The sequence below is a fragment of the Pagrus pagrus genome (assembly GCF_965226575.1).
Source record: "Pagrus pagrus genome assembly, chromosome: 10".
Taxonomy (NCBI): Eukaryota; Metazoa; Chordata; class Actinopteri; order Spariformes; family Sparidae; genus Pagrus; species Pagrus pagrus.
The window spans coordinates 9,145,189-9,168,247 of NC_140194.1; the positions used below are offsets into that span (position 1 = coordinate 9,145,189).

Consider the following 23,059-nt stretch of genomic DNA (forward strand, 5'->3'; position numbering starts at 1 on the left):
GTAGCACCGGGACGATGCTCGGTCGTACCTGTAAAACCTACCTGGTGGGCGAGACAGCCCCCCTGAGCAGATGACGAGTAGCCTACACCTGTGTGGGCAGGTAAACCTGCACCGCTCTCTCTGTCACTCCAACATCCACAGCCAAGCCACTCGCCTCTGTGGTCCGTGTGTGTGTGTGATCCCGCAGGTCTGTGGCTCCATCACGGAGGTTTTCACCTCTTAAGTTACCGTTAAAATATCTGGCTGACAAATGACCTGGGTGGGACACTTTAGACGTGGACACCAGCGGAGGAAAACGGCATTTCCATTGAGCTAAACAGAGGACAGGGAACTGAACTCCAGACGACAAGTGCACTTGAGATAAGTTTGGCAGAAACCACTCGACAGTTTCAACGTTTTTTGGAGGGCAACGACCAGAAATGACATTAAGCTAAGATAACTGACAGCAGAACAGTAAGCTAATATTATAACTTACTGTAATTAAACCTAGCTATCTTGGAAAATAAAGCCTTAATGCTTGGCTAGTACGTCAAGTTAAAGCCCACTCACCTTATATGTGTAGCGTTACAAGTAGCGTTAATGCTAACGTTAGCTGATTTAGCTGAGCTAGCGTGTCAGGTTTATAAACCTGGCAAAAAATTATTCCATCAAATTTAAATATACAGATAAATATCTGTATTGATTAACGTAAAGTTACACCGCTGCTACAGAGGACCAGTGACCTCTAACGGGAGTATTTGTTTTCCCCAAAACACGTAACTGCTACCGATACTGAAACGTTAGTGTTCAGTTAGGCTAGCTACAAAGCTAATTGGTTTAGCTAGCTTTAGCTCATGTTCACCTTTGAGCATTTAGCTTTAAATAATGTGACTTCACATGTAATAATCAACATTACTTTTCATATATATATATATATATCTTAACATAAATATTCGGTAAGTTAACTTTAATTATGTGCACTCTCAGACACCTTTATGCTCAAACATTACTTAACCTTACAGTAACAGTAAGAGGAGAAAATAATACTTGGATTATTTCATTTAAAAAATACAATTAGCATTAAATGAAAAAAAAAAAATAACTTGCCTAGGCATACCTGAAGCTTGGTGCCTCAACTCTACTAACCCTCTACTAATAATTTGGAAAGGATGCGTGATGCCTTGCTGCTTATTTCCCATCTAAGATTACATAAATTCAAAAATTAAGTATCGCATTAGACATAACAAAGACAAATTACTAAAAACTGAAGCATAATAGGTTATTTTCACAGGAGACATTTTGACATTTCACACTATGAGCACAGTTTAAATTTGAGAAGATGCCTGAATTCCATTTAATTGCTTCATTTTTAGGGTCCTGGTATTGTGCATGCTGGCTTACTGTCACACTGTTATGTCTTACTAGGACACTTGAATGAAACCATGTCATAATTAGCATAATTAATATTATTATAAGTGATACCTGTGCTTTCTGCAAGTAGAAATGTCAGCCGTATAAAAGGCCTAGACACTTATCACGGCATTTCTCTCATTCCAGGCTGTACTCCAACACCGTAATCAGTGTATCAGCTTTTATAGGTATCATTTCTACTCAGAGATATTGCAATGAGATTAAAACATTAGTTACAACTGAAGGAGTTTTGGCAAATTGCATCACTGAACATTATAAATGTAGAGCAGCATTTGAGGGTCTCATTTCATTATCCTTTGGATTGTCTCCCTCTGCAGGTTCATCATGTTAATGTCAGGGTTCAGCTTGCATTTTGTTGAACAGCCCAGAACAGAAGAAAAATGTACAAAGGTTTTTAAAAATCTCATCTGGTTTAATAGCACTGTACATGGTGATACATCTGTGATTAAAACTCTTTGTAGCAGTTAAGGCAGAAGCAGGAGGAGGGAATTACAGAAGGAAGAAGGCTTAAAGTCCGTAAGAGTGTCTCGGATAGTGTCAAGGTTAAAACAGGGTATTATTGGGTAGATTTACATTAGTTAAGCAGCTTACAGTAAAAGGTTTTTAGCGGAGAGGTAGGAACGTAAATTGGAAGTAGCTGAGGTAAATGCTGCAAGGTTTCATAGCACACTGAGATCACGGTTTCATTTCTTGTTGGAAATTAGCACGTTGACTTCGTCCTCTGGTTTGAGGCTGTGCCACTGGGCTATTGGCCTCCTTGGGTTAGCCAGCATGTCTGCCCAATGGCATTGCTCAGTCCCAGTGCTGTTACTGCCCAGCAGCACCTTTCCGATGGCATCATTCTTCCCAATCTTATCATAGTCCAACACAGTCACTGCTATCTGCACCTTCTGCAAATGAAAATACAAACACACAGAGAGAGGATTCATTACTTTCTGATGAATCGCATTTGTGTGTGCGTGTGTGCGTGTGACAAAAATGTGTACCTCTATTTGTTCGCATGGCACTTCAAAGCTGAAAGACTCGTTGTAGTAAGGGTTCAAAGTGTTCTTCTTTATCGTTGTTTTCTTCTTCTTGAGTCTTTTCCCATTCTGCATTAAGTGGATCTTCACATAAGGGTCTGATAGAGAGAAAAGAGAGAGGTTTTATGGCAGAGGAACAGACCGACAGCCTGGCACTGACGCAGTAACTCCATCAGTGAAACACAACATCTATTGTAGTCGCTCCTGAAAGTTTTCCCCTAAATAGAAACTGCTTGAAAGTGGACACACCACTTAAAAAGTAGTTAATAGGCCTGGGCTATTACCGTAAGTGTGCACCTAGTCATCTTATGAAATGAACTGAGGCATTTATATTTCTTATTAGTTGAAGAGAGAGTGATTAAAAAAAAAAAAAAGATTACCTTATTGTGACAGTGAGCTTAAACATAAATCTAATGTGAATCCAGTGTTTGAATCACCTGATAATCCACCCACATCCATTTTCTTCAGGTTTTTGGCCTCCAAAATCACGACCGTCAGCTTCCCCGCAGTAGGCACGTACCTCAAGGACAAACATATGTCTCCAAGCTTCTCACTCTAAAACAAAGAAAAAGAATTGAGTATGTTGTTGTTGCATTTAATAAGAAAATTAAAGCTTAAATAGCAACTTTACAAGAGGTTAAGGTCTTCCTCACAGACAGAGCTGCTTCAAATTAAGAATAAGTAACAAAAGGAGAATGTATTTTTTATTTTACTCATGCCAAATATACATCAGCCTATAATCCCTAAACACCAAACATACGAAAAAAAATGTTTTCCACTAAATACCAATTTTGTATATTCCTAATTTTTCAAGTTCATCTCCTCGTCCCTTCTCACAGTGTGCTCCCACCTCCTCTTTCTCTGCCTTCTGCAGATCCCTCCACTCCTGCATAGACTGGCTGAAGTCCACACTGCTCATCGGTATCTTCACAGCTCCAATGGCATCGTGTTTTGAGAAACGGTCGAAGTCGTACACAGTCAACACCAGCGTCTTCCCGCCCAGCTCAGTGTACGGTACCTACAGAGCACACATCAAAGACGATAATTTGAAACCAATCCTGTGCCGTGTGCTGATAGCGAACACAAATCACGTATCTTGGAGTTTTAATTTACCTTAAACGTGAAAGTCTCATTGAAGTTTGGTTCAAGGGTTTTCCTATGAACTTTGGTTTCAAACTTTTTCTTTTTGTCCGGGAGCAGATAGAGTTTAACGTAAGGGTCAGAGCTGCCTCCCACATCCATCGCAGGAAGTTCAGCAGCCTGCAAGATGCCGACAACCAGCTAGAATGTAAAAGCAAAGGGAAGCATTAGCAGGAGATAAGGATGCGGCTAATTGACGGAGAGAAGCACAGTATTAAAAATGTGAGATTTTAAAGCTGGCAGATGGTGGGCAACAACATGTCACAGCAACTAGCAGCATCTCACCGTATTCTCTGTGAAGTTGTAGTCTAATGTGAAGTGCAGCCTGCCCAACTTCTCCACCTCCTTGGGCTCATTATGTGACAGCTCTGTTTCTTTGCTGCCTTCATCTTTCAGCGGCTGCACACACGCAGAGACACGCATCACATTCAGGTGAAATACATAGCTTTACAAGTAATCAATAAGGAGCTTCTCTCAATGTGTGGGGTAGCTATTTGTGCTGTGTTCTTACAGTATATTGTATAGCATTACACAGCCAGAGGCAATTAAACAAAGATAAAGTTACCATCTAACGCTTATTTATTGTTTAAAGGGGACAGGGGGAATTTAACACCATCAGTGTGTTTAAATGTGACCTGCATCCTTGAAGAAACACAACACAACTCATCTCAGACCTCAGCCTTTACTCCAACATGAGCGATGTGCAAAACATCTATTAGTCTTAACACACACTGACAGTTTTACTACTCCTGTGTGACCCCAACTTCACGACTGTGACACATTGCAAGGACAATACATCTGCAGGAGGGAGTGTGTGTGTGGCCTTGTGTCTTGTGTGTGTACCTTGTTGAAACCTCCATCCATTTCAGTGTCAAAGTCTCCCTTGCTCTTCTCTTTTCCTTTTTTCTTGTCCTTTTCTTTGTCCTTTTCTTTGTCCTTGTCTTTCTTTTTCAAGCACTTCTTCCACACACACACAGCACACGACAACACAGCGCACAAAGTCACGATGCAGAGGGCAGCAACAGCCCACGATGGCACTGCAAATCCATGTGAAACACACACACACAGATGATAAATAATTCATTTACATACACTTTTAATCAGCCACTTGAATACGGTGTTCAAAATGTCTGCCTTAAGTGTACCTTTAGGATTAAACTTCTTTCCCCAATTACTTAGGGAGTGAATAAAATATCAGAATACTGGAAAATGTTACATCGGTGGTCATTTTTAGGGACCACTATAGACAATGTATTGTAAAGTGTTATCATTTGTTCATCTCCTATGTGTTCTGCTTGTTCTCAAGCGTCATCGGAGCGATAGATGACTCTGATATGAACTGACATATGCAAATGCAAGATGCCATCTTTCATGACTTGCAGTTTTCTGCAATATTCATGCACATAGCATTACAAGCAGTATGCATAAACAACTGGGCAGAGGAGGGGGAATAACTTCTATCCAATAGAAAACAAACAGATAATGCACTTCTGCTGAGGTGATAATTGTCCCGTATGCATTTTTAAACATAACCTACATAATGGAGTAAATCTGGACAATATGAGAATATACTTTTCATATGCAGTGTGACCTTTGTTTAGTGGCCGTTCCTGAAAACAAGACACCCTCAGCACCTTTTACTTCTGAGAAAAAAGCCCAAAGCTTCCAATGAAAGCAGGACCACGGACAGTACTCTCTCTAAAATATAGTTATGGATAGAATGAAAAATATATACCTCGATATGAAGTGTGCAATCTTACTGCATATCTTCAGAACGATTTTTATTTCTCAGCAGGCACACAGGGCATTCAGTTAAGCACCTCAACTCAGTGTTTCCAGCACAGTACTCTAAAGAATCATTAAAACTTCACATATTTTTTCAAATCAATTTTAGAGATTTAAACTCGAATCTCTTGACATTTTACTGAAGTTATAAACGAGTACGATCTTGAAATTCTTAGACCAAGGTAATACTTTGATGCCTCTCATGCTTTACCAAAATCGTTCAGGGTTAAACTGGCTTCTGGTGCTTGGATATGTCATCCAAATATCTATAAAGATGCTGTTTGCATGACCATAATCATTTATATCATAGCAGACCTACATAAAGGCCCATGAATTAATGAGTTGGGTGTCTAACTCACTGTGGATGCTGTGCAGTTCACTCATGAATTTGTTGGGATGTTGGCCTTCAGATTGTTTTTGGTCTGGCGGGGTTGTTGCATTTGGCAAGTGGGTTGGGGTAGCGGGGGTGCCCCTCGCAGATGGGGCCACTCGGTGGTTCCCAGTCATTATTTGAGGAGAGACAGCAGATCCAATACTGGCAGAGAAACAGGGACACAGAAAAAGATGGCTCAGCCCCAGCAAGAGAGCAATTTTTGTGCAATATACGAAACATTACACTTCACCAAAGCAGAATTCGGCAGATCAGTAAATGCCTTCCAAATTTGCAAAAATCTCATTCGAGGAACCATCCAAGCAAACCATATAAACTCACACCAGAGCAGAGATTCCATAAATGCTATTGATCAGATGTATTTGGGGCAATAATCTGCTTATAGACACTGTATGACCATCAGAGTCAAATGACTTCTCCTCTTTCTGCTGGCCTGGCACTAACACTCGAACACAGGATATGCAAGCCGCTGTCTCTGCCAAACCTGCTGACATGGAGGTGAGAGAGGGATGGAGGAGAGGAAGGGGAGAAGTGAAGTTGAGGCGTCACGCGTGGACCGCTGCTGTTCCACAGCGAGCTGCCAGAGGTGAGAATCATGTGCCAAGGTCATGCTCAGTGCAGGTCAACTGTATATGAGAGAAAAGTCCTGCTGCTGCTGCTGCTGCTGCCGGGATGTGACTCCCAAGTGCAAAAATGTTTTGATTTGTTATTTTCTTTTCTGCAGACATCACAGGTATTGAATATCTGGGGTTGAGTCAGCAGATGTGATTTCGCACCCAAGCGAACACTGATCTCAGTTTATGTCTGCTTTTTCAGGATTGTTCACTTGACAAAAGACAAACAGACGCCACCACTGACACAAACAAACAGCTGCAGACAGAAGATTTCAAGGTACATAAAAGGAACCAGGGGTGATTACAAACAGAAAATATGTTACACTTCTCTGATACTGATCATGTAATTGTTTAATATATTGTACATATTACCCTGTATTTAAGGCAATGTGTCTGATACTGATGTGCTTTTGTGAAAGTGCAACCAAGTGTTGATGAATAATTCACAGCTTTTACATTGTCATATGCAAAAGTCATAATGATCGGAATATGGTATACATGCAAATTAATATATCGTCGTCTTTCTCTCATTTTTGCTGCAGAGGTGACTCATTATTCGCACCATATGGTCCCCCAAGTTCAGTTGTCGGTGCCGCTGCAAATCTTTTTACACCCGATCTTACAAGGTGCCAAATTCAATATAGTTTATGAAATGTAGTGTCAAGATGAAAGCTCTGAACTCAGAAATGACAAGTTTAAGACAGAAATCAGCCATGTTATTGGCTTGACTTTACAAAAATTCTTAACCTTCAGAAGAAGCAGATCTTGCAGCAGAAGAGAAAGAAAATCCCTGAAACTGGAGTTACAAAATAATAAATGACTCGCGACAATGCTGTATCCAGTAACAACAGAATGACCTGCACAGACCTCCATCCATGGTTTACACACAGTTACCATTCACTTAGCCCAGTCGACAGAGAAATAAATCAAAAGCGCTCATGATCGATGAAACAAAGACAAAACAAAAGGACCCAGAGATGTACCTGTATTCAGTCGTCCCAGCAGCAGTGTTCAGCTCACAGGTACTCCTATTCCTAACAGAGAGGTGGAGGAGGTGGAGGAAAGATGACAGGACCAGAGAGGGCGGGAGAGGTGGAGGAAAACGGGTGAGGTAGGAGAGTTTTTGTGTCTCACCAGTTCTCAAGAAGAAGAGTGCAGGTGTGTGAAAGCTGGATCAAGAAAGAGAGAGAGAAAGAGAGAGAGAGAGAGAGAGAGGGAGGGAAGGACAAGATAGGGTTGGGGTCGGGATAGGTGGCAATGCAGCCTGGTCATCTTGTTTAGCTTCCCTCTATATGTGTGAGTGTCTGTGCATGTGTTTGGGTGAATGTGTTCTGTCCATTCAGGTCTCATGGGAGAACTGGGGCTCATTTTCTGACGCCCCACCTCTTGTGTGACCTCTGTCCCATCCCTACAGGTCACCCTCACCGGGCCACTGATGCATATTCATTAGCGAAGTGACATCGCTTTTTAAAGGCTCGTTAGCATAGTGAGAGTTCAGCAATAGAGGACATTTACATTCAGAGTGGACAGCTCCGTCGGTGTGTGTGCATCTGTACATCTGGCAGTGGCTGCAGAACTGTCTCATGCTGTCTATGTATAGATGATGTTGCCTGATTTAGAAACTTAGGATGTGGTTTCTGCAGCAACACAGAGATCAAGTTCCGGCCCCGCCCCGTTCACCTTGAGGTACCAGAGATGCACAGAGATACTGTACAGAAGGAGGGATGAGACAGAGGGAAAGAGAGGGGGCAGGGGGATGGGCAGGGAAGAGGTACATGTGATTTGTTTGCTTTTAAATCAGCTGTGAGTAACACTTCTTAAATTGTGCTTTTTTATTATATTTAACAGTTGACCTTAGCCCATGTTGGAATCTTGAGCTGTTCCTTTTTGGCTGTAGCACATTTACGTGTGTAAAAATATTGTGCTTTTTTTTTTTATTAAGGAGGTCTCATTTATCACCTTTACAAGCGCTGTCTGAGAACAATAGTCCAGGAATTCAGTCAGACCAAACAATCTTCACACACACAGACACACACTTTAAAACTGTTATATACTGTTATATATAACTAAAAATTGATTGAGTGTCATGGCTCTAAACTCAACTGAAACTTAAATATCTCTGCAAACAGGATGCACTAAAGATGATGGAGTTTCCTAAGAGAAACTGATTTTAGAAAAGCAGGGCACAGCACGTGTGCTGAGAGACAAAGCTTCTAAAGAGTTGACCAACAGCCTTTTTTACAGGAGACATGTCAACTTATAATAGTAGGAAAGGCACGGGTGCTACTGATAATGTAACAATGGTTTATTTTGCCAGCATGCACAATCACACAAAAAAACTGAAACTGAAGCAGCTAAGTGGATTTCAGCCATTGTTATTTCATTGTCTACACCTGTGCTTATGCTTTGACGTCAACGACAGAAAGTGTATTGTTCTGCAAATTTTCTCATGTGTTTTTTCCACATGTAGCATCACTATTACTGGGCAGGGAGATTGCGAATGGACATATCATGTCCACATATGATGTTCATGTAAACTCAAACTCGCTTATACAATCTCATAACACCTCCACATGCAGTGAGCTCATATTCACATCATAATAATCATAAATATACTTAATGTAATACTTTTACACATCTCTGCACACATACAGTATTTGTACATAAACAAAGTATAACAGCATTCTTGGTTTGTCAGAAAACAGCTCATACCTCCACACGCTAGGTGGCGATAGTCATTTCTGGTCTAAGTTACATCTACGCGGCAAACCACAGAAGAAGAATCCTCGTCTCTAGGATACAGGGGAAGCGTTCCTGTTGGACTGACGGTGAGTTCTCTGGGACTAAAGCAGTCTGTTCTTGAGAGGATGTATTGTTTTATGTATTACTTTTGTTTTTCTGGCTGCTAGAAAATGGTCATTTATAGTCATTTATAGGTTTAGTCGTAATATAGGCTCACCGCAGCCCCTGACGAGTTACTGCGTTGGTTCAGCTACACCGGTAGCTAGCTAGTTGCTGACGGCAAACTAAATTAAAAATAGTGATTAGCACTAAAACGCGGCCATTTATTAATCCTGTGACATGAGTAATGAAGGAGAAATACACAAGACGGGACATGACATGTGCATGGTGAACTCTGACAAATGCTGACTATTAACTGTTATGACAAACGTAACATTGTGTGGTTCGGTAATAAAGTACTTGTTGCTCCAGAGATGTATTCATGGTTGATGACCGCGGTAAAGTTAGTTTTAGGTTGGATATTTTACAGATATTTACTCCGGAGACACCCAGCGGCGTCTCTTACTCAGCTTCACCCAGTGTTGGCAGCAGGAGGACGGTTAGCTCGCCTGGAGTGAATGTCTGTCTGTCGAACATCCAACCTAAAACTAACTTCACGTTGGCTGATGAACATTATTACAATGACGTGCAGCAGGCACAGGATCTGAAAGTCTTACAGCTGGGTAGGTAAAACAGTTAAATATAGTCTGTGTCAGCTTGTAGACCTGAAACTAACAAAGTCTAAATCTAAACATTCCTCATTCAGAAAATGCTTGGAAGATTTACAGTGTATGCTTACATTTACATATCTAATTTTGCATTCATATATGTAGTTCATCATATAGTGTCCGTAAAATGTGTCTCCTATATATACACTGTGCTAAATAATATAGCAGGATAAACACAATATATTTTTAGTTAGTATATAGTGGATACTGTATGTGATATTACTTTAGAAACTATTAAGGGAGTCTTTATTATGCACATGTTCATTCTGCTAACTTGCAGTTGAAAGTCGGGCTGTCTTAACAGTAGTAATTTATTAACATTTAAAACTGAGAACATGGCTGTTGAATTTTTAAGTCAGAGGACTCTGCAGCATGACTGTTGCGTAAGCCAGTAATATTTGAATGCCTCTGTTATGCTCCCTTCTGTTGCTTTTCAAGATGGGCCAAAAACCTATATTTGGACATTGCCTGTGATACTAAATCAAGAGATTGAGTCATTAAGATGAAAAATACAGGATCTGTTGCTTTTTTACAAGTGTATATATATATATATATATGTTCTGCGGATATATAAATATGTATAGCAATTGATAGTTGGGACCCTTGCCTACCCTCTTTTGAACCTGAGCCTGTGTGCCTTGCAGGGTTTGAGGATGGTGCCGATGGAACATCTTCGTCTGGAACATGTTCTGCAGACTGTGTCTGTGTTGGAGTCGGTCGTCCTCCGCAGCTTTGGCCCTGAAGGTGGACAAGTGTTGTTCACCCGAGACACAGGACAGGCAATGTTAAGTCGCAGTGGGACGCGCATTCTCACAGCGCTACGACTGGAGCATCCACTGGCCAGGTAAGACAGATATGTCTACCTTACACTATGATACTCTTTGTCAAGTGACATTTTCTCTTTTGATGTTTTTGTGTGTTTCTCATTTCAGGATGGTGGTGGAGTGCGCCTTGAAACACAGCGCTGTAACAGGCGATGGATCCAAAACCTTCATCCTACTGCTGGCATCTATACTACGGGTGATTCACTCAACAGCCTGCAAGGAGCTGAATGTGTCTCACACGTATAACTCCAGGGACGTCACAGAGGCCACCACTGCCAGGCACTTGGCTGATGAATTGCTGGCATTTGTATTGAAGGAGCTGGATGATCTCATTGCTACAGGAGTGGTCCCGTATGGATGCTGTCTTTCGTGGGAGGATTTCACTACAAAGACACAATTACCAGCTCACAGAAACAATCACTGTGTTCAAAAGCTGTTGGCATCATTCTTTCATACCCGTCTGGGTTGCACCCACTGTGACTTTATTAGCGAACTCACCTGTGAACTGCTCACTCACTGGAAATTTAAAAATGACCAACCTTCCCCAACACTCCAGTTTGTAAATGACAACTTTCCTGCATTGCATACACCTGTATCAGGCTTCCCTATTAGTTGTTCACGTTTGGTTGAGGGGCAGGTCATTCACAGGGACTTTGCTACGCCCTGCCCTCAGACTGACCACCAGCCTGTTAAAGCTGTAGTTTTCACTGGGTACCTGCAGCCAAAGTTGCTCAGTGCAGGAGAAGTGCTTGAGTTAGGATCTGGAGAGCAAGGGAAGCAGGGAAGTATTGTGCAATTTAGCACATGGGCAGAAAGGTCACTAGAGGGTGTCATTGCAAACCTACAGAGTTTGGGTGTCTCTGTGCTCCTGTCTGGAGTCAAACAGTCAGCTGCTGTCCTGGCCTTAGCTGCACAGGCAGACATGTGCGTTGTGGAGTGTGTCAGTGAAGATGAGCTGTCTCTCTTTGCCCAGCTAAGTGGGGCCAGACCTGTCTCAGACTGCTGGATGATTGAACCAGACAATGTTGCTACACTGACCTTTTGCCGACCAATACTACTGGGAGCCCATAGGTATGAAAACATGTCACTCTTTCTCTCTCATATTCAGTTACAAAGTGTTACTTGTGAGGTACACCTACTTGTAATCCATGGGGCTTTGATTACTGGTGTTTTTTTCGTCTTGTTTTTTCACGTAAGTCCAATTGAACTCTTTTTCTCTTCCACAGGTATGTCCATGTGGCTTTTCACGATTTAGAGGAAAGGCTTGTGGTCAAAGCATGCAGTCTGGTCATTTGTGGTCCAGGGGAAGGTCAAACTGACCAGTGTGCAAGTGCTTTTCAAGATGCCATCCACATGCTACTTTCCACGTGGGAGCCCATGGGTAGGACTGCATCTACAGCATCAAAGAGGACCTTGCAGTCAAACAAAAGGACATCTTTACATAAAGACGATCAGATCCGCAATGCGCCTGTGTTGGGACCAGGCTGCGTTATACCTGGTGGTGGGACATTTGAGTTTCTCTTGAACCATGCCCTTCTACAACAAGGCCGCAGTCGCTTAGTTTCAGATGACGCAAATATGGGCTTCCCTGCTGTTTCCCAGCTCTTGGCAAATGCTCTGCTGTGCGTGCCCCGACAGATTTACTCCCACAGTCCTCGTTGCTTCCTGCAGACTCAAACCGCGCTCTTAAGTTTTATTCCGAATCATTCCCACCCTGTCAGCCTTGTATACAAACAAGAACAAAACACAGTACTCTCACAGGATCAGGGTAAAAGTGAATGTCCCCTAGAGGAGGGTAAACAACGCATGCATTGTTGTAGAGAGGCTGAAAAATCCTCAAAAGTTTTTATGGTGGACTCAGGCCTTGAATCTGTCTCCTGTAAATACCAGCTGCTTCTGGCCGTGCTGCAGTGTGTCTCAAGTCTTCTCCATGTGGACACGTTGCTGCACATACACACACAGTCACACAGACTTGCGAACATTTCCTGGGAGGACACAGAGGACGAGGCTGAGGACTGAGATTGTATTGTGTCCCAAGATGAAAGCCATAAACATTTCTTCTCTCAGTTTTTACTCAGGTATCATTCAAAAGTTGGAGGAAATAATTTGCACTTTATTGCAGATTGCTACAAGAATTTATTATTATTTTTGTTATTATTATTTTGCCTCTCTACAATGTATTTGTCATGCAAGTTTGTGCTTCCACTGAGATAGTAAGTTACATTCCATGGCAGTGGTGTAGTTTAAAGGTGTAGTTTAAAGGCCAATAAAATGTTACGGTGGTCCTGTTCCGTCATGTCCTGAATCAAGGCTAGGTTTGGCAACAACAGTAAAAAAGAGAACATCACAAAGGTCTTTGTTAATCTCTGTGTAGGACAGAATGTGCAGTTATCAAATAATTTAGTCCATATCTACTGTGTGTTAATGTGAACTAGTGTGAGAGTCTACGTGTTGATGTTGGCCTCTTTCCTCTTGAGTCCTCATCACGGTGCCTATTTTTTCAGTGTTTCTCTTCCTTATCTCAGTTTTCCTGCTCCCTTCCCTTTGCCAGCACACATTCTTTTATATAAAAGGCATACACACAGAATAACATGGAGAAATAACCGCACTAATAAACACACTGCTTTTTATAATTAGTGTTATCTCCATAATTTGGGGCGGGGTGTCTGAGAGGGCACCACCCAACTGTCAACAACCAAATCAAAGTGTACTTCCTCGTGCTGTTATCAGAGGAACTCTAACTCTACTCTAACCTCTTTTTTTGGCAAGTAGTGAGTCATTAAAAATTAACGTGACTCACTACAGTACATAAACAATGTTTACTGTAATCAGTGTGTGCTCCTTGTTGCTCCAAATTTTTCCGTAAATTAATTATGATGGGATAACTCGGACAAAGACGGTTCTTGGCTGTGTTTTTGCTTTGGACCAAACTCTACATGAGTCACACTCAATGTTCACAGATATCAAAAAGGGTTGAGGAAGCAGGGGGAGTATTGAGAATGTTATTTTCCACTGCGTATGAGGAAAGACCTGAGTGTTGTTTTCACTCTCATCAAGGGCACCCACACCCTCTGACCCTTACATGCCCCCATATCCTACACAGCTCAATCTAACACGCGAGGCAGAGTCAATATAATATTGAGTCAATTTAATAGTGAAGATTTTCCGATAACAATTTATCCACTTTACTCAGTGACCTGCCGAGATTAGGCCTAAAGAAAACCTCCAGCTCATTTGCCTCTTGTTCTGTGTACATCAGTGATTGCCATAATATAATACCTCCAGGATAGACTCAGTTTGGTTTATTTGGCTCTCATTAATTTTAAACTATGTAAAACATAGTGCATATGTTATAAATCAACCCAGTCTCTGTAAAATAAAAGGACATTATAAAATACATAATCAATCTGCAATTACCATACAACCAACTAAGTGTATAAATCTTTTACAAATAAAAAAAGAAGACATTTACAAAATGTGACAAAAAATTAAAGGCGTTTTTTTAGAAAGGGCAAGTTAGAAGATGGAGAAAGACAGACGCAAATTAAATGTCACGGATCTGAAATGCTACTCTAATACCAAGCTAGAACAGACCACAGTCACCACAGTTCACAGCTCGGCATTCAGTTGGCTACAAGTCACCTTGGTTTGACTTCAGTGTTGTAAGGAAAAGGAAATGTATCATTTCATTGGCTACTGCTGTATTGTGCTGAAGTGGTGGTGGTAGCCTTTTTTATGGCCATAGTCCATGACTCTTCTTGCCAGTAGGTGAGAAATGTGATCAGTATACAATAATATGATCTTTTGTTTAGATAATTAGCAGTTCACAAACACTAATTTCAATCAAATGACCACACAATTACACATTTCTGTACTACACTGCCACTGAAGCACAGATGACACCCAGTCTATAGTTGGGCCAAGTAACCACATTGCAACTATATGGTCCAGGAAGTGTCAGCAGCACAGTTACAATGACTAATGTATAATTTAAAAATCAGAAATATCTGCACCCAGCAGAGCTTAGGTTATCCCCCTTGAACAAGCAGTGTTTCTATTGGCAGTGGAGAGTCATGTGACTCTTGGAATGACATCATGCAACAATAATAAGGACTTGAGGGTGCGGTGGTGGGTTTCACACCACCTCCCGAGACTTCCTGATGGCGCAGCACAGGAGCATGCTAAAGATCATCCCAAACACCTGTAAGACAGGGAGACAAGTATTACTTATGTTTGTGTTGGCTCATGTCTGGGGCGGCAGACGTCGGAATTTGACGAGTTACTTACCATAACAACCCCGATGGCGATGCCCACTCCACCGATGATGTGTAGCTTGGAGTCAAACACCTCATCGATAGCGTCAGGACAGCTCTGCAACACACAAGCATGATTCCTTTCAGTTTTCTCTAAAGCGTTGCTAGAAATGACTTGTGCTATGGCACACATTACAGACAGCCTGAGAGCATGCAGGCTCCAGTAAACCATTGTTGCCATAGTAACACTGCAAGGAGGCTGAGGGACCAAGTCTGTGAAGGGAAATCCGATGAACTTGTGACACACACGTCAGACCTACATTATGCATTTGACATACAGTAATTGCCCAAGCACTCACAGAGCTGAAGCATGTTTGACATGGTTGGATCTTTTGGATGGCCCCTCGTATTGAAATATTTTTCTTCCTGTATGTCTTAATTGAAGTACCTAGCTGTGTTGGCATCCAATCTATACACACACTCAGGGTAGCAGTACCTTAGTAATGAGCTCCTCGAGTGGCTCGCCCTTGGGACAGGTGTCTTTGGCAGATTCTTCTACAGTACCAGTTGGTCCGCAACATTTCAGCTGTAAACACACAATATTACATGTTCAGAGAACAAGATGACTTGCAAAAGGAGAAAGACATCTCTCTATCTGCAAGTGTTTTAAAGGAATATTTAGGTTTTATTTCAATTTTTAGTTCCAGAAGTGTCTTGTCATCACAATGAGGTCACCATACTGGATGCGGATATAAAATATGGTTCATCAAGAAATAGTTTCAGCACATAAATCCCTCTGTCATGCACCCCAACCCCCTTCAGATCATTGAAAAAGATCCCTTCTCCCCACAATTTTCATTAATCATTAACAATATATGGGGAAGCAACAAATGAAAAAGGAACCAAGTTGAATTTTTGTGAAATAAAGGTTCGTCAGAATGGCATCAGTAAACTCATTTGGTTTTTTTTTTACCCTCCATAAACTATTCATTCAACTGTGTCCTCCATTTGATCTTTCACTTCTCTAAAACAACAAACTCATGTTTTCATATTTCTATTTTTGCACAAATTAAGCAAACAAGATACAACATGTGCTTTCGACATGCTAGTAGGTGTTTTTTTACCTGGGGACCCTCCTTCCAGTCTTTACACTAAGCTAGACTAATTGCCTCCCAGCTCTATCTCCACATGCACCAACACGATGTTCATACTGATCTTCTCATCGCTCACAAAGACAGTGAATTAGCTCATTTTTAAAATGCTGAATGTTTTTGTATCAAAGCTAATTTGCTGAATCTGAAACTCTAAGTCATCATAAACATGGATACTACTTGGTGTGGAGGGTTTTTTCAAAGGTCTTGTGAGATAACCTAAAACAACTTCCCATGGGGATACATTTATTATGCTTAAAAACAACTTTTATGTCATGTTCGTTTTAGATCAAGTCTGAGTCATTTTGATTTAGAAGGAGGCAGAAATGAAGGAGACAAGGCTCACCCCTTTTTGGATCAACCGCAGTGTGTCTTTGAGGCGTTCGTCTCCTGTCGCCTGGAAGTTCTTGTAGGTCTGCATGTAGAAGTTTGTGATGTCATTCACCACCTGCAACACAGAAAAAACATTTTATATACATCACTGAAGCAGACAAAAGTAATGTCTTCACACTGCCTTATCAGTCCTGACTGCAACGTTTCTTGTTCTTTTTTACTCTTATTTCCCTGTTTTCTGTCTCCATATCTGTTATTTTGTGATTTATTTGAGTTTTTGTTTTCTAATTGGTGCTTTTATGTACTTATCTGTTTGTTTGTAAAGTGCTGTAACCGTTTCTAAATGGTTAATAGGACAATCCTACTTTGAACTTGTACGTCACCTTGCTTTGGTTGGAAAATCCCCAGATTCCGGCTGCTACCTCAACGGCAAATATGATAAGCAGGAAGAAGAAGAACTGCAGAGAGGAAAGACAAAATCAAACTCAGCTGATTGTATGAATGTGTGCTTCCATTCATGCCTGTGCGCATGTCCTTTGCGTGCATGTGTTACAAGTAAGGTCATTCGAGTGTAGTTGAACCTAATTTACATAGGCTCCTCCTCCTGAGAGATTTAGTACAAGAAGATTAGGGCCAGACAGGGCGAGAGGGAGGGAGGGAGGGAGAGGGGGCAACAAGCACATGGAAATCTAGAGAGTCTTCTGTGGCCTTGATTCTGTTCAGTAAACAATGATCAAGGCAGAAAATCTCAAATTTCTCAGTGAAGGTCAATGGGATGAAAACTGTTGCTGAGAGACATCGCTACCAAAACTGAGAGAAATAAACTGTTGGTTAAACAGTTTAGATTTTATGTTTAGTCAAAAGAAGTTAATAGAATAAGAAAGGAGGGTTACATGAAGAATTAAAAAGTGGTACGAACCAGTCCCAGCATACAGGGGGACTCCTGGATGGCCCCACAACATCCCAGAAAACCCACCACCATCATCAGTGCTCCAGCTCCTATCAGGATGTATACACCTACGCACACATATGCACACAAGCATACTTAGTGTATTGCAGAGCTCACACAATCCAGAACTCTACTTAGACACTTCTTAAAGGGACAGTTCACCCTAAAATCATAAAATATATACATCCACCAACCATACAACTGGCAGAAGGAAGCGTGCATGTAGTCATTAACGAGAGGCTTCCTCCTCGTCTGAGCTGTAATGTTAGCTAGCCTCTTTTCCATGAGTAGATGCACGTAACCTTCTGCATGGTGATAGTCGGTGGGTGTAGCCATCTAGTTCCATTGTATGAGAAAGAGGGCAGACATCTCTATGGACGATATCTTCAAAGCTCTGATCCACACCAAAAGTAGATGTAGATGGATAAATAGCACTACAGGTAAGAGGAAAAATATGTATTTTTGATTTTGGGGGTAGATTGTCCCATTAAACCATAATGGATATAGTTCCTGCTCATGGAAGCATCTTACCTGTGTAAAACACATATGGAGAGTCTGATCCTTCAAACAGGCCTTTGGTCTTTGGGTCTAGTCTTAGCCACAGGCCTACGGCAAAGACAGCAGTGCCAGCAAGCTGAAACACAAACACATTTAGACATATTGCAATTAGTTATTATAACATTAAATGTCTTAAGCACAGTGTACACTCCTAGACTGTCTGTCTTGCTGTGCAAATCATACTAGACAGTGTAACAGTGAGAAATTAAGCTCAATAAAGGTTCAGACAGGAAGAAGATTTTTCATAGTCATGCCCTCTCCATATGCATATCCCTACTTGTCAACTCAATTAGCAGACTGTGATTTCAGCACGCCAGTTAAGAATTATCTTGACGCTGTCTGAATTTAAAACTTCTCTTCTCAGCTGCTTGCAGTTGTCACTTCAAATCCGCACTGACAGGCGCCATCTGGAAAACCTCTCCAGGTCTCATCCTCACAGTTTTTTCTGTTCAGTTTTCAGTCCAGGAAGTCATGTCGTATCCAAATCTCCACCACCACTAGTATCTGCTCTCCACGGGGGTAAACTCCTAATCATGAGCCTACTCATCATGTGAAAGTGATCCTTTAATGATAATGCCTCAGCATCTCCTACCGTTCCCCTGCTTATCATTAACACAAACACTGGTCTTTATCTACAACTCCGATTTCAAATTAGCTGGGACGCTGTGTGAAGGGTAAATGAAAACAGAGTGCAATAATTTGCAGACAAACAACAGTTTTATAAAGTGTTTCCATGTTTTTGAATTATTTATGCAATCGTGGTGAACCTTGTCCATACCTTGCGTGTGAACGACGTGATACTATCACCTGTTATCAGTGAACCTATTCAACCTAGGAGGTTTTTTCCTTTCTCTACATACTGTAGTGCATCTTCAAGCATATATTTATTAATTAAGTTGATTAGGTAACATTAAATATATTGTACTTGTGTGCTGTTGTCAGTTGGCAAGTTATCACATTCTGCCATCACAGTTCATTACCAATGTGGCATCACATTTCTAACAAACCACCCTGAAAATGACATTCAGCTCCCATCTCGTGATCAGGACATTCGACACAGTCAATCAGGTCTTCATACCACAGTGGTTTGAACGTGTGTTGATGGTGAGCATGATATGGTTTCATGTGTGCATTCTGCCACACTGGTCTGTTGTCAGCTTGCTTTTTTTAACAGCATGTGAACAAAATAGCATAGAAGTCTGTATTTTACACTTTAAATGTCTGTTCATGATGCCATATGCTGTATATTGTGCAATGGGCAGACTCTGGTACTTTCCCAGCCTTGTCAGCTTAGACAGGTCAGTGAATATTTAACTTTGAGAGCCTAACTGAAAGCTATCTGTTTTATTCAAAGGGTGTGAGTGTTTCTGTGTATACTCTAATGTTTTTTGGCTATTTTTCACTTCATACTTTCTGTTGTATCATTTTTATGTTCCCCTGTATGGACAAAATGGTAGAATAGAGCAAACCACAAAGGGTGCATGTCTGTAATACCAGTTGAGGAAGTTTCTCCACTTCTTCCCACACACACACACACACACACACCATAAGACACGATAAAATGTGAAATAGACCTACCCAGAAGACAAAGTTGAAGGCAAACATGAGATATTTCACACACTTGATTCCCCCAGCGATAGCCATGTTGGTTCCCTCCACACAGTGCACCACTCAGTGTTTAACAACTAACTTCTTCCCAGGAAGAAGCGAAACGTACGGTACTGGTTACAGTTAGAAAAAGGTGGTGGAAAGGGAAAGAGCGTCCAATGCCCCGCCCTCATACAGTCACCTGATCACACTATTAAGGAGTGGCAAGAGCACTTGACAAACTGATCGTCGTACATGCACAGTTTTTATCTGGAGCTGCTGCATGTTTGCAGGTGGTGCAGGCTGTTTTTTTTTTTATGTATGTGGGAGGTAGCAGCAAAGAGGGCTCTGTTGAGGCATGTTGACATAAAAGCGTTCTGAAAAACTTGCCTGGCAGCATATTTACTTCTCTGCCGTCTGAACAGCGTGTGGTTACAGTTAATGGACTGCTCTCAAAAACAACTACTTCCCATTCAAACTCCCAGAAGCTGTTTTTTGATTGAAACAGAGGTTTTTGGACCTAGCTCTTGATGCAGTGATACAAAGCTGTACACTCTTGTTGCATCCAGACTGAGCTGTAATCAGATATGTGTGTCATGTGATTTGTGGTGGCAAGAACAGAGTTATGACCAGAGTGCGTCACAGCTTCAGTAGAGATGTACTATTTGCTCCCGCCCAGTACCGATTCTGATACCTGAACTTTGTGCATGCGCCCATACAGAGTGCTGATCAGATACCAGTGTATTGGGAAAAAAAGAAAATTATATACAGTGTTATTATTTTTAAACAGCTGTATCGATTTACTGTATTTCAATATTATGTGATGGATGTGTTTCAACTTGCCTGCCGTTTTCGGATAATTGCACACAGGTTGCTGGGAAGCAACAGGGCCCCTTTTCTTTCTGTTTTTTTCTTTTTCTATTTATACCCCAAATTTAATGAATTCCATAGTTTACTAAATAAACATATCTACATTATTTTATACAGCTCAACATTTTAAATAAATGGATTACACACCAAAAACACCCTAAGAACAACAGTCACTCCCAGGTCGACTGCTGGTGGTTGATTTGCAATGTGGAGACACGGTGAGCTGGCAGACTTGTTTATTTCTGTTGTCATTTTCAGCTGTAACTGTAACATTTAGTTATATAAATATAGTTAAAGGTGCAGTAAGTAGTTTTGGAGAGGAATTTGTAATCACAAGAGAAAGATCTTCATTGACTGATTTTTTTTAAGCCTGAACAAACTAAATAAACAAACTCTCTTTGTTTTCATGACTGAATAAACTGAATTAACAAACATTTCATGCTGTTTTACTTTTTGGCGGACCCTGCCAACCCTGCTTTCTAGCTTCAAACAGTGTTCTGGGGACCTTATTTTCCTCTGCAAACAGCTTGTTTATTATTCCTTTAAAAATGATGGTCCTACCTATCTGATATTGCAGTTGTATTAGTTTATATTATTTAATTTTGTTTTGCATTTTAGATGAACTAAAATGTATACACTTTTGGTGGAAAAGAGAGTTAAATTGTGTGTAAGTAAGTGTGTGATGCAGAGGTTTTCTACCCGGAAGTTAGTGCAAACAAACATTGTGATCCAGTTTATAGATATGTGGATAAGAACCAGACACCCAAGAAAACAACTACAAATTGTATATAAATACTAAAACACTGTAGACAAGAGAGAGACAGAGTGACTATAGTGTCCAATTTCTATATGTATTTTAGCTGTGGTTTTGACTGCAACCATAGAACTGCAATAGTTCTTTGGCATTTAAAAGTGTCCTTAATGATTAAATTTTCTTTTTCATCATCTGATTTCCTAGAGGGATCCCGAGAATGAATAATTTGGGGACAGGGTTTAATTTACTATCCAAGATTAGGTCTAACATCCCAGTACCTGTGCACATTCAGTTGGACACAACCCCTCCAACATAATCATGAAGATGTTTTCATATTCAGCCATTGAGACTGGAGTTCAGAAATATCTGTTTTTGGAGAACTGATGTGTAATCAGATTGGTGCACTCGCTGATACCAAGTCGACACTTTTAGGCAGTATCGGAGATATTTCTGAATCTGGTATCGGTATCGTAACAAACATCATCTTCAGTTCCGGCTTAAATCGGGAAGATCTGCTTTTATGTGGGTGAGAGGTTTGAGTGTGGCTTCCTGTTTACTGGAACACAGGAAATGGACACTTTATAGTCCCCTTATTGGTGTCTTTAAGTGTTTTTCATCACTGACAATGTTGAATCTTTGAGTCTCTTCAATACCCAAAATTGGTTGTTTTGCCTTGATCATTTCTCTCTCTCTCTCTTTCTCTCTCTCTCTCTCACACACACACACAAACACAAAAACACACACTGTGTGGGAACCCCCTGTCTTCCCTGTAATGAACAGTTATCCATGGCTCTATCTATAGCAGCACAAATTATGAATGTTCGTCAAAGGGACACAACACCCACATGAAACCACACACAGAGATCACAAACAAACGGACTCAACAAGACACACCCTGCAGCCTTTGGGACACAAATAGCCTACATGGGATATCCAGGATTCTTCACACACACACACACACACACACACACATAGGCTGGCTCCCTGACATGCGCAAGTCTCCACATCTCATTACGTAGCAGGAGTCTTAATTATTATTGTATCAGCCACATTCTCCACCATAATAAAGCGCCCCCCCTCCCTCACACCCCCGTCGCAATTATTAAAATGCCGTGCGCGCAAACTCCAGAGTGTAGTCTGCGTGGTGGAACTGGGTCACTTGGCCACTGGGGATTATTCTTCCTGCCCGCTCGGTCTCCACCAGCGTTGGGACACTTTGTTTTTGAATACACTCTGATGAAGTAGCCGAGGCTGCCCGTGAGCGCTTGGTACGATTCTGCATCTGGGACATCGTACAATGTTCATTCACTGTAGTAACCTGCTCACACACGAATGCGCATTCACGCCAAGATCTCTCCCTCACACACACACACACACACACACAACACACAGGACAGGATGTATAGCTTTCCATGAGAACAATGCGTTTCCTCGCCTCAAACTCACCCAGAATACCAGGTTGAAGGCGAACATCAGGTATTTGATGCACATCTCTCCTCCCGACAGCGCAGCCATGGCGGTGCTTGAGCTGTGGATCACACTTCTGCTGGCTGCTATCACCTTTTTTTCCAAATCGACGGTACAAAACCAGAGAAGACCTTCGAAATAACAGTCAGTATGCAGAATGAGGTTATTTGCCGACGCGCCGGCACTGATACGCGCGTCGTGCTGTGCGCGCCTGTAGTGGTCCGCCCCCACACATAACGGACTGCTCAGGCAAAGCCTGCTGGAGCTTTTTCCCTTTTTTTTTTTCTCACTTTTATTCTTTGAATTTGGTTTTTCCTTTTGGTTCCTTGAAATAGCTTTTTTTTGTTCTGCAAATCAGTTCTTATACTATTTCAGCAGGGAATTTTTGTGGGACTTTTAGTGATTTTTAATGTATTTATGGCACTTTTCTCACTGTAACCGT

General features: G+C 41.4%; 3 protein-coding genes across 6 annotated transcripts; 1 reads left to right on the forward strand and 2 right to left on the reverse strand.

Moving 5' to 3' along the window:
- Positions 1-903: 903 nt before the first annotated feature.
- On the reverse strand, positions 904-7,429 carry LOC311263479 (synaptotagmin-1-like). Of its 2 annotated transcripts, none has more exons than XM_084363561.1 (8): positions 7,346-7,429; positions 5,717-5,892; positions 4,416-4,609; positions 3,858-3,971; positions 3,546-3,713; positions 3,283-3,450; positions 2,870-2,987; positions 904-2,530 (listed from the first exon to the last, which is right to left on the reverse strand). In XM_084363561.1, the coding sequence occupies exons 2-8, from the start codon at positions 5,862-5,864 to the stop codon at positions 2,094-2,096; spliced, it is 1,347 nt and encodes a 448-aa protein (XP_084219687.1). In that variant the 5' UTR covers positions 5,865-5,892; positions 7,346-7,429; the 3' UTR covers positions 904-2,093. The 2 variants fall into 2 exon arrangements, with proteins under 2 accessions (XP_084219687.1, XP_084219688.1); XM_084363562.1 differs by lacking the exon at positions 7,346-7,429 and having other exon boundaries at positions 904-2,300; positions 2,397-2,530; positions 5,717-6,198.
- A 1,672-nt stretch (positions 7,430-9,101) lies between these two features.
- bbs10 (Bardet-Biedl syndrome 10) lies at positions 9,102-12,986 on the forward strand. Of its 2 annotated transcripts, none has more exons than XM_084363559.1 (4): positions 9,102-9,190; positions 10,516-10,715; positions 10,804-11,766; positions 11,922-12,986. In XM_084363559.1, exons 2-4 carry the CDS (start codon positions 10,525-10,527, stop codon positions 12,712-12,714), a joined length of 1,947 nt encoding a protein of 648 aa, XP_084219685.1. In that variant the 5' UTR covers positions 9,102-9,190; positions 10,516-10,524; the 3' UTR covers positions 12,715-12,986. The 2 variants fall into 2 exon arrangements, with proteins under 2 accessions (XP_084219685.1, XP_084219686.1); XM_084363560.1 differs by lacking the exon at positions 9,102-9,190 and adding an exon at positions 9,208-9,826.
- An 842-nt stretch (positions 12,987-13,828) lies between these two features.
- On the reverse strand, positions 13,829-22,840 carry cd9a (CD9 molecule a). Of its 2 annotated transcripts, none has more exons than XM_084363563.1 (8): positions 22,597-22,840; positions 17,913-18,015; positions 17,352-17,449; positions 16,816-16,890; positions 16,446-16,547; positions 15,445-15,534; positions 14,983-15,066; positions 13,829-14,896 (listed from the first exon to the last, which is right to left on the reverse strand). In XM_084363563.1, the coding sequence occupies exons 1-8, from the start codon at positions 22,663-22,665 to the stop codon at positions 14,831-14,833; spliced, it is 687 nt and encodes a 228-aa protein (XP_084219689.1). In that variant the 5' UTR covers positions 22,666-22,840; the 3' UTR covers positions 13,829-14,830. The 2 variants fall into 2 exon arrangements, with proteins under 2 accessions (XP_084219689.1, XP_084219690.1); XM_084363564.1 differs by lacking the exon at positions 22,597-22,840 and adding an exon at positions 19,518-19,673.
- Positions 22,841-23,059: the final 219 nt, after the last annotated feature.

Excerpts from the sequence above, each read along its gene's own strand:
- LOC311263479 (XM_084363561.1), bottom strand. The coding sequence starts at position 5,864 with ATGACTGGGAACCACCGAGTGGCCCCATCTGCGAGGGGCACCCCCGCT. Across the intron at positions 3,451-3,545 it reads ATGAGACTTTCACGTTTAAG|GTACCGTACACTGAGCTGGG; the intron begins GTAAATTAAAAC and ends TGTGCTCTGTAG. Across the intron at positions 2,988-3,282 it reads AGAAGGCAGAGAAAGAGGAG|AGTGAGAAGCTTGGAGACAT; the intron begins GTGGGAGCACAC and ends TCTTTGTTTTAG.
- bbs10 (XM_084363559.1), top strand. The coding sequence starts at position 10,525 with ATGGTGCCGATGGAACATCTTCGTCTGGAACATGTTCTGCAGACTGTG. Across the intron at positions 10,716-10,803 it reads CTGGAGCATCCACTGGCCAG|GATGGTGGTGGAGTGCGCCT; the intron begins GTAAGACAGATA and ends TTCTCATTTCAG. Across the intron at positions 11,767-11,921 it reads ATACTACTGGGAGCCCATAG|GTATGTCCATGTGGCTTTTC; the intron begins GTATGAAAACAT and ends TCTCTTCCACAG.
- cd9a (XM_084363563.1), bottom strand. The coding sequence starts at position 22,665 with ATGGCTGCGCTGTCGGGAGGAGAGATGTGCATCAAATACCTGATGTTC. Across the intron at positions 18,016-22,596 it reads CCTTCAACCTGGTATTCTGG|CTTGCTGGCACTGCTGTCTT; the intron begins GTGAGTTTGAGG and ends TTTGTGTTTCAG. Across the intron at positions 15,535-16,445 it reads TGCGGTTGATCCAAAAAGGG|CTGAAATGTTGCGGACCAAC; the intron begins GTGAGCCTTGTC and ends GTGTGTTTACAG.